The sequence below is a fragment of the Berghia stephanieae genome, chromosome 12, assembly GCF_034508935.2.
Source record: "Berghia stephanieae isolate SIO BIC M18660-M18661 chromosome 12, UCSD_Bste_1.3, whole genome shotgun sequence".
Classification (NCBI taxonomy): domain Eukaryota; kingdom Metazoa; phylum Mollusca; class Gastropoda; order Nudibranchia; family Aeolidiidae; genus Berghia; species Berghia stephanieae.
Window position 1 is genome coordinate 18,199,790 of NC_088371.1, and position 10,405 is coordinate 18,210,194.

General features: G+C 37.0%; 1 protein-coding gene across 1 annotated transcript in view; it reads right to left on the reverse strand.

Annotated features, from left to right (window-relative positions):
* Positions 1-2,767: 2,767 nt before the first annotated feature.
* The window catches only part of LOC144957844 (green-sensitive opsin-4-like), a 260,802-nt gene continuing 253,164 nt past the window's right edge, over positions 2,768-10,405 (reverse strand). Inside the window, exons 10-11 of the mRNA XM_078889315.1 lie at positions 10,049-10,193; positions 2,768-7,955 (exon numbers count right to left, since the gene is read on the reverse strand). Coding sequence (XP_078745441.1) covers positions 7,311-7,955; positions 10,049-10,193 — 790 coding nt within the window. The 3' untranslated portion in view covers positions 2,768-7,310. The remainder of the gene's footprint in view (positions 7,956-10,048; positions 10,194-10,405) is intronic.

The following is a 10,405-nucleotide window of genomic DNA, read 5'->3' on the forward strand; positions in this document are numbered from 1 at the left end:
ATGGTTGAATGGTCAAAGGATTGAATGTTTGATTGATTGAATGGTTGAATGGTCAAATGATTGAATGTTTGAATGATTGAATAGTTGAATGGTCAAATGGTTGAAAGTTTGAATGATTGAATGGTTGAATCGTCAAATGATTGAATGTTTGAATGATTGAATGGTTGAACGGTCAAATGATTGAATGTTTGAACGATTGAATGGTCAAATGATTGAATGTTTGAATGATTGAATGGTTGAATGGTCAAATGAATGAATGTTTGAATGATTGAATGGTTGAATGGTCAAATGAATGAATGTTTGAACGATTGAATGGTCAAATGATTGAATGTTTGAATGATTGATTGGTTGAATAATGATTGACATGGCGAATGCTAGCATGATATAATATTGACTGATTGATTGAATTGAGAAATGGTAATATTGAATGGCAGAATGAGGAATAATTTAATAATGAATGGAAAGATGGTGGAGTGAAGAATGACAATTATTGAGTTATTGATGACTTAGATATTGAGTAATTGATGTTTGAATAAAATCAATGAATCGATTGAGTGATGATCAAAATAATTGGATTATTGTTTGAGTGGTGAATGGAATAACTAAATTATTGATGATTTGATTAATGGAATCCCTGAATCATTGATTATTTGATGATTGGAATAAACCAATTTATGATTGCTGATGGGAATAATTGAATTAAGGATGGATTTATGAATAGAATCTGCGAATTATTAATGGAATGATGAATAAAATAATTGGATTATTGATGTATTGATGATTGTATTCAATGAATTACTGATTAATGATTGGAATAACTAAATAATTGATGATGTGATAAATGGCATCACTGAATTATTGATTGTTTGGCGACTTGAGTAAATAAATTTGTGATTGATGATTGGATTAGATAACTAAATTATTGATGAATTGATAAATTATTGATTTATTGATGATTTAAATATTTGGATTACTGAAGAATTGATGATTGTAGTAACTGAATTAATGTTTGATGATTGGAATATTCAAATCATTGATGATTGAGTCATGGAAAGGGTCACAAGGTGCGTTCGCAACTCGCAATGGATGCGAAGGCCGCTTATGACCTTAAAGTGTGGAGAGGTAGACGTGGACGTTACAATCACCAACAGAACACCGTATCTGACAAGAGAGCCATTATTATTTATTTAAAGTAAAAGAAAGGGGAACAGCTCATAGTTATTGAGCACAACAGAATAACATTGCATATATTGACAGGAAAATCAAAAATACATACAAGTAAAATATAGTAATGCAATATAAAATTCATGTAAGTTTTAACCAGAAGAAACTATACTTCACCCAGGTTCCAACCGTTCCATTAATTCCCACTAATAATGAAATTATTAATTACATATAGGGTCAAAATAAACTGTTCATATTCCGAAAGGAGAATAAAATTAATCAACAAAATTGTTCACACAGGGTGCGGTGTTCCAGCCTGTTCAAATCCAAAATTGTTCCAAAATAAAACACATAGGTCGAGTGTTACTTCCTCATCTTTACAAACGTTACATTGTATTTTGTTCATATTTCTCAAAACAGGTATCGGGTGCTGTCACAAGTTATATTGTTCATATTTCTCAAAAATTATATTGTTCAAAAGGGTTCAAAACACATTTGCCGGGCGCTATGTCCTAGCCCCGTCAAAATTACAAAGTTCAAAGATGCAAACGCATTTACCGGGCGCTATGTCCTAGCCCCTAGTCACTATATTAGAAGATAGATATAGATATATTAGTAAAAATGAAATTAACATAGACACAATGATAGCGTAAGTGATCAATTAGTATTTACTTAAAAATAATTCATTTAACTGAGGTTCTCAATTTCAACACAATTAAACTCAATGAATTAATTATTCACTAAAACATTAAAACTGTATATTATTTTAAACTTTAAGATAAGTGAAATAATTTTACGATATTAATCACTTAATCACTTGATGATTACTCAGCACATCAAAACAAATTATTAAAATTTTATATATTCTCACCGAGCACAAATTACAAAAACACAATATCGCTTAGAGCCCATAACCGGGTACGATATACAAAATACTGGCCATATTAGGCCCACTTCGGCTACAATACAGCCTAAAACACAATGCTGGCCAACACACAGGCCCAACACATATCGCCTGAGAGCCCATATTCGGGTGCGACATAAAATACTGGCCACTTTGGGCCCTTTTCACTGTGGCTTCAACATAGCCAAACAGAATTCCAGCCAACACACAGGCTGTACAGGTCTTCCTTCTTCGACCTCAAATCGCAGACTGCCAGTTGAACATCGGCCCAAGCCGAAACATAGGACAGGGTATCTAACGGTATCTCGGTTGATGCATAAGATTGATGAGGGTGTTTTAACACTGATGGAACATGATAACCCTCCGTTCTTTCATTGCCTTCATAGTCTACACCACCCACGGCGAAAACAAGGGAGTCCCTATTCCAACACCCATCCTACACTCATAAATCATTTAATTATATGGGTTTGATTCTACCCGAGACCTTGGTGGGTAGGACAACTATCTCCCTTTGTTATATAGAAGGCATTTCTTTACAGAAAGATGAAATATTCAAAAAATAGTTGAATGTTTAAAAAGTTGAGTTGATGGAGTACAAACACAAACACACACACACACACACATACACACACACAAATCAATTAAAGAAAACCATTAAGACACAATACAGAAGAGGATGAACATAATAAAACAAATTGATTTAAATTGTAACACGAGTCGATTTAATGTAGAATTTATGTCACCGTCACAGAAATGTCCTTCAATGAATGAAAGGGAATGAAACTCATGTAGATTGTACAGTCTAAGCTATTTGAGCATCAACCATATATTTCTATATCATTGTACCACTTTGATTACGCACATTCTCTCACCGTACTCATGTGTAAAATGAGTACCTCATGTAGATTGTACAGTCTAAGCTTTTTGAGCATCAACCATAGATTTCTATATCATTGTACCACTTTGATTACGCACATTCTCTCACCGTACTCATGTATAAAATGAGTACCTCATTTAGATTGTACAGTCTAAGCTTTTTGAGCATCAACCATAGATTTCTATATCATTGTACCACTTTGATTACTCACATTCTCTCACCGTACTCATGTGTAAAATGAGTACCTCATTTAGATTGTACAGTCTAAGCTTTTTGAGCATCAACCATATATTTCTATATCATTGTACCACTTTGATTACTCACATTCTCTCACCGTACTCATGTGTAAAATGAGTACCTCATTTAGATTGTACAGTCTAAGCTTTTTGAGCATCAACCATATATCTCCATATCATTGTACCACTTTGATTACGCACATTCTCTCACCGTACTAATGTGTAAAATGAGTACCTCATGTAGATTGTACAGTCTAAGCTTTTTGAGCTTCAACCATAGATTTCTATATCATTGTACCACTTTGATAACGCACATTCTCTCACCGTACTCATGTGTAAAATGAGTACCTCATGTTGATTGTACGGTCTAAGCTTTTTGAGCTTCAACCATAGATTTCTATATCATTGTACCACTTTGATTACTCACATTCTCTCACCGTACTCAGGTGTAAAATGAGTACCTGGCCGTCAACAGCGTTTTTTTTCTGTCTGAAAAAATTGTAATATCGCCTAACAGGCGTCGTGTTCGGTCATAAATGTTAAATGTTGCTGTTGGTCAGGGACCCCTTGTAAAGCGCTTTGACTTTCAGCACACCAACTGTATAGACACACTTTGTGACCCATAGACTCAAATAGGTGTTATATCGGGATGAATTAGACTTTGAATTCAAATTCATGTAAATAATATAACGCTGACACGATACCGTTTTAAGGGGGTCAGTCCGTGGCCACGTTTAGTGGATATTGCCCTTTATAAAAGCTCAATTAAAAAAAAATAATGGTAACGTTTGGTTAGCACCCACGCTTATTGTGCCCATTAGATAATGTGCTGAACGAAGTTCACTTGAATGGCTTCATAATATATTTTTCAAAAAACTAGTTGGATAACCCGCAATATTTGCGGGGAAATAAAGGCTATATTATTACAAACAGATTATTACACTCTCTAATTATACTATTGTGGATATCAACATAGATCGAGACAAATATTTTGAGTCATCAACGATCAAAATTGGACAGGAAAATAAAGTCTGTAGGTGCGCGCAAATGAATCTGGCAACATAACTACACTGTAAATCTCTCTGACAACATTAAAAAAGAACGTGGCCGATCATTATTCCTTAGCAGATTAAAAAAATAATCATTTGAGTCAACGGGTGATAGAATTGTCCTTTATTAAAAAAAGGTTTACAAGTTCCATAAAAGTGTATCCAGAGGAGAAAAATCATTATAAATCTGATCATTAAAAAAAACAAACAAACTTTTATACGTTCTGATAACATGACATGTGAAAAAGTTCTAGCCAGTATGAAGAATAAAAAGTACCAATTTTCTTTGTTTAGAACCAAGCTGCTGGTTGTTGGGCGAACGTGTCATCGGACTATTGAATCCTATTAAGGGTTTGATTTGACATGGTTGTAACAGACAACATTTTAGGTTAGTTTGAGAGTTGGAGAGTTGGCTCGGGGTCATGTCTGCAGGATGGACGCCAGCGGTCTTCGTTCCGAGAACAACACTAAGCTGGACTCCGCAAGGGAAAAGGGAATCAAGGTAGACCTAAGGAAATATGTAGAAGAACTGTACAAAGTGAATAAAAAACACAGGGCCTCCCTCAGCCTACAGACCGCATACAACCGTAGCCATCGTAAAGTTATAGCCTGACACTGACCAAAAATGACGTCAAAATGCCAGTCTTTTGCCACAAAAGGAAACAAATTGTGAGTTGTATTCAATAGTTCAACCAATGAAATAACTTGTTTCCTTGATCTCTACTAATGACAACTCACTAGACGCTACACAAACCTAAAAAATGACGTCAAACGGCCAGTCCTAGAGGGTTCTAGTGTCAGGCTATATGTTAACGATTATTCTACGATACAACCGTAGCCATCGTAAAGTTAACGATGGCTACGAGACAACCAATGCAGCAAAAGACCGAGAACATTGGCGATCACTTATTGCTGTTGTCTCAAGCACCCGACGTTGCAGAGAAGATTGAGCGAGTGAGTGAGTTAGTGAGTGAGTGAGAGTTTTTCTATCATATCAATGGCCCGTTTATCAGAATTGCATATAAGGACAAATCGACCCTTACTTAACAAAGAATGGTAGCCAGGTTGAAATGCGTGACACAAGCCAAGAAATTTTCATTTGAAAAAAAAAAGAAGAGGAGTCACTTAATTTTAAGCCGTTCAGCACACCAACTGTAAAGACACACTTTGTGACCCATAGCCTCAAATCGGTGTTATATCGGGATGAATTAGTCGACTATGAATTCAAATTCATGTAAATAATATAACGCTGACACGATACCGTTTTAAGAGGGTCAGTCCGTGGCCTTAGTAAACTCATGGCCTGACACTGACCGTGGCCTTTGTAAACTCATGGCCTGACACTGACCAACAAATGGCACCAAAAGACGAGAAGTCTTTGGCCACAAAAAAACCCCAAACAAATCGTGAGTTGTTTTCAATACTTCAGCAAATGGGATCATTTTTGTGTCCTTCACCACCACGAAAGACAACTCTCAAGGCGGTCTAACGCCAAAATATTGGTCTGAGTGGTGCTTTTAGTATCGGGCTTTACGTTGACAATAGCTACGGTCATTCTGTAGCCATCGGTAACATATAGATAGTTCGAAGATGACGTCACTCAAGCCTTTGTTATTGTTTTTTGCCATTCGCATTTGTGAGTAATTCTCACTAAACTATAATAACCTTACTATAAACGTTCATGGTTACACACAGTTTTGTGTGTTGGTCCGTTATACTTCCGGATGGCAATGTTATGAGCTTCTTAGCCAAGCGCATACTATCTATAGCCTGACACTAGAATAACCCTTTAGGTTTGTGTAGCGTCTAGTGAGTTGTCGTTAGTAGAGCTCATGGAAACAAGTTATTTCATTGGCTGAACTATTGAATACAACTCACGATTTGTTTTCTTTTGTGGCAAAGGACTGGCATTTTGACGTCATTTTTTGGTCAGTGTCAGACTTTACGATGGCTACGGTCATTCACACTTGCTTATTCGTGGAGAATGAGAATAGATTTAAAAGAAAATCTGCATGAAATTAAATTTTCGCATTACAGATCATTTTAAAGTTTTTAATTTACTCTGTAGCCTTTGCTTCATTCTGACGTACCAGATTGAGGCAATGATTTGCATTTTGTCTTTAACTGATAACCGTATCGTCTTCCGGAATTTTTCACGAAAACCCGGAGCTCATACCGGTCTCGGTTGGGTTGGATCATTGATCTGTTACAATTGGATTCAATAGTCTGATATCACGTCGCCAAGCAACGGCGACCATCGTGGTTCTAAACAAAGAAAACTGGTACTTTTTATTCTTCATGCTGGCTAGAACTTTTCATATGTTTTGTGATCAGAATGTGTAAAAGTCAAAACATGATCAGATTTAAAATGATTTTTTCCAGCAGGATACGCTTTTATGCTCGTCGGAGAAATATATCATAAGGGTGTCCGCCATTGTTCAGATAGTTTAGAGTCAGTTACTAAGCTACCATGCGTCATTACGAGGGAAGTGACGTTACGGCTGTTGAAGCGTATTGTCTTGTATTTTATGGAATATTGGTTAATCACAGGGTAGTTTTTGACCAACTACCTATTACTGTTGGCTTGGGTCTTGGACATGATATAGGTACATCCTATGTCAACCGTTAATTATTTCAACCAGAGGTTCCATCAACGAAACTTTTTTTTGAGGCCTCGAATGTCTGAAAAATAATGGAAACAGAGTAGGGGGCCCGGGGTGGACTTCAAGATAACAGATGCCTGTTCTATAATAATATACTTCCGAAGGTAAAATCCATAACGTCCATTCTGATGTTATTGAACTTTGTTACGTCACGCCACATTATGGCCCGTCTGTGTTTTTAAAATGGCGTTGGTTATGTCATGTCACGTGCCAAGATATGTACGTGGTAGAAATGTGCATTGAAATGTAAATAGTATCAATTATGAACAAATAACTTTCATCTAGATCACATTATGATGTCTTGATTCCTTTTTGCCATTTTTTTGTCTTTTTCCTTTGCTCTTTAGCCATCGACTGCATATGAAATATTTTCATGCAATCTCTTCACATCCCCTGACCCCACCCCTCAATAAAATTTCAAATCAACTCATATGTTTTACAATCTATTTTCTTGTCTTTATTTTTCCGTTTCGATTTATAAGACGTTGGCTTCCCTCCTCCGTTGTAAAACTTTTGACCACCCCCTCCTCCCCCTCCATTCCTCAAAACCACGTGACGCCCTCCTCGCCCCATGGACGAGGCCGATGACGTAGACGATGACGAGTACTGACGCAACGGCAATGCCGTCTTTCCATTCCCGTTTCCGTTACCAGGGACTGTCGTCACTTCCGTCATACTCATCCGGAAGCAGGTACTACTTCCGCCCCCTGCCCTAGTGGTTGCTGTTCCGTAGTGATACGACCTTGACCTCCGCCTTCTACAGCAGAAAAAGGTCGTTTCCAGGCATCTGGTTCGGAACCGCCTGGTGCTGAAGAAATAAAGGTAGAAATTGACGGCGTGGGTGGAGTCGCATAGGACGAAGATGAGCTGTTGGGTGAATTTGTATTTTGCCGTCTCCAATGCGCTTTTGCTGTAGTCCCAATTGGGCTTGATGGCGTAAAACAGGGCGTTCGGGGTGATGAGAAGGACAAAGACCACGCAGACGATAACCAACATGATGGTAATCTGGCGTTGTTGCCTCATTCCTTCAGCTGCTTGACACGCCTTGCTAGTCATCTCACGCTGAAGTAGGAAAAGGGTGAGGGTGTGTGTTGGTGTGTTTTGTGTGTGTGTGTGTGTGTGTGTGTGATTGGGTGTGAGTGTGAGGGATGTAGTGTGGGATGTGTGAGTGTAATGTATGCAAGTGTATGTGTGTGTTTAGGTTTTGTGAGTCGTGAATTTGTGTGAGGGATGTTTGTGTGTGGATGTTTGTGAGGTGTGTGGTGTGTGAGAGCGTACATGGTTGCGTGAGTGTGATAGCATATGAGTGTATGGGCAGCATTATGTGTGTGTGGATTTGGGGCAGTTTGGGGAAGTTTGGGGAAGTTTGGGGGAAGAGAAGAAACAGAGAACAGGATTGAGATATGAATGTTGATTATAATCATACAGTCAATGAGTTTAGAAGGGACTATCAAACGATGCAGTCTAATTAATTTATTTTATAAAGATCCAAAAAAGTGCGTAAGAAAAAGTCAGACAAACAGACAGAAAAATACAGTCGAGGTAGGTTGATTTTTGGGGCTTTTTTTTTCTTGAATTTTTCTTTCTGTTTTGTCTTGCAGTTTCATACACACTGTTTTATATAATTTATCTTACACCAGTGCCTGATCCCTATTTTGGTACTTTGTTAATGTTTAAAGCCTCAAAATGGTATTTTGTTGGATGACCGAATAATAGAGTTTCAAGCTTAAATCTTAAGATTTGAATGAAAGTAGATATAGGTACTCATTGAAAATAGTGGGTTGAGGGTCAACTGGTATGACACTATTGGTCAAGGTTTGAGTCTTTCTGGACTCGATGTCAAGTAAGAGTGGGAGAAATCTGTCACAGTGATATAGGTGCAATAGCGCATTATCTGGTGATTTTTTATTTCGCAAAAAAAGTTTTTAATTATAATAGGGTATAATTAAATGAATTCTTTTTAACAACTGAATGTCCCTAATAATGCTATTATTATGCAATAATTACATTATCTAATGTTTATTGTAATTGGAACAATTTTATCGACCTGGTACGGGTAAAGGACAACAATTTGTTGTTCGCCGATAATTATATTTTCAAACATACTCGAAGGCCTCACAAATGAGTGAATTCCAGGTCTTTGTGTATAGAACTAATAAATCATTCTGTTCTTTTTTGTTTTTTGTATTCAAAATCAAAGTAAATAATTTATTTTTCGTATTTCCTAATGAGGACAACCAATTTGAAGTCTAAGTGCTAGAAAAGTAATGCCTCAGTAATCACTACTTTTGACAAACTACGTCAATTTCGGTCTCCATAGAGATAAAGTAATTACTTAACAATGGATTAAACCTGAGAAATGCTGTTTTAGAGCAATTGGGGATATATTAGAAAATGAAAAGTAACCTAGGTACTCCATGACAGATTTTTTCTCAAGCTTTTGGCCCTTTTTACATGATTCAAATTCCAACATCAACGGAACTAACGAAAGAAAAACAATAACAATTTTACAGATCAAAGTTCAAGCATTTTTCGATCCCCTTATTCAAGAGTAAGAAGTTGTGATAACCGTTTAATAATCTTTTATCCACACTTAAAGGTCAGATGTCCCATTTTTCGCTTATTTGGCACAGAGAAAATACTCTTTATTTTGATTATTATTTTGGGTGTAAAATCAGTGCTTAAATTATACAAAAAAATCCCAGTCAAAAATAAATTAATATATCTCATTATTAGCGTCATGTTTTGTTTTATATGTTTAGTGTTACTAAAATATACCACAGTACTCGCTGGGTTCATGCACGCTGCCAGGAAAAGCCTACAAGCGTGCTAGAATCCGAGCATGCCGAAATCGGGATGCTCATTTTGGTCACCCAGCTCTAGCGTGTCGTTTTGCAGAGTGTGTTGAAATTCGGCGTGCTTGAATCCAGCGAGAACGGTATAGATAGTGTGAGATTGGCTACGAAACTCACAAATGTCATCCGGAAGTATAACGGATCAACACACAAACATATGTGTAACCTTATACAGTTTAGTGAGAATTTCTCACAAAAAGATCTTGAATTTACTTAGAATCCATCTCCTCTCTTTGCGCGTGAAGTGAGTGCTCTACCAACTGAGCTATCGGTAATCCCAAAATCCCCTGATGTGCTTACCTGTATTTTAGCAGATCGTCGAATACCAAGAATCAGCAAAGTGTTCATCACAATGAGCAGCGCTGAAGGAAGAAAGGAGTAGAAGACAGCGTCGACCCAGAACCAAATTTTCATGAAGTCGTGATAAGCAGGGTTTGTATTACATCTGTGGATGAGGGTATTTATAAGAGATTATTATAGTGATAAGCAGTGTTTGTGTTACATCTGTGGATGAGGGTATTCATAAGAGATTATTATAGTGATAAGCAGGGTTTGTTTTTTACATCTGTGGATGAGGGTATTCATAAGAGATTATTATCGTGAAGAGCAGGGTTTGTGTTACATCTGTGGATGAGGGTATTCATAAGAGATTATTAT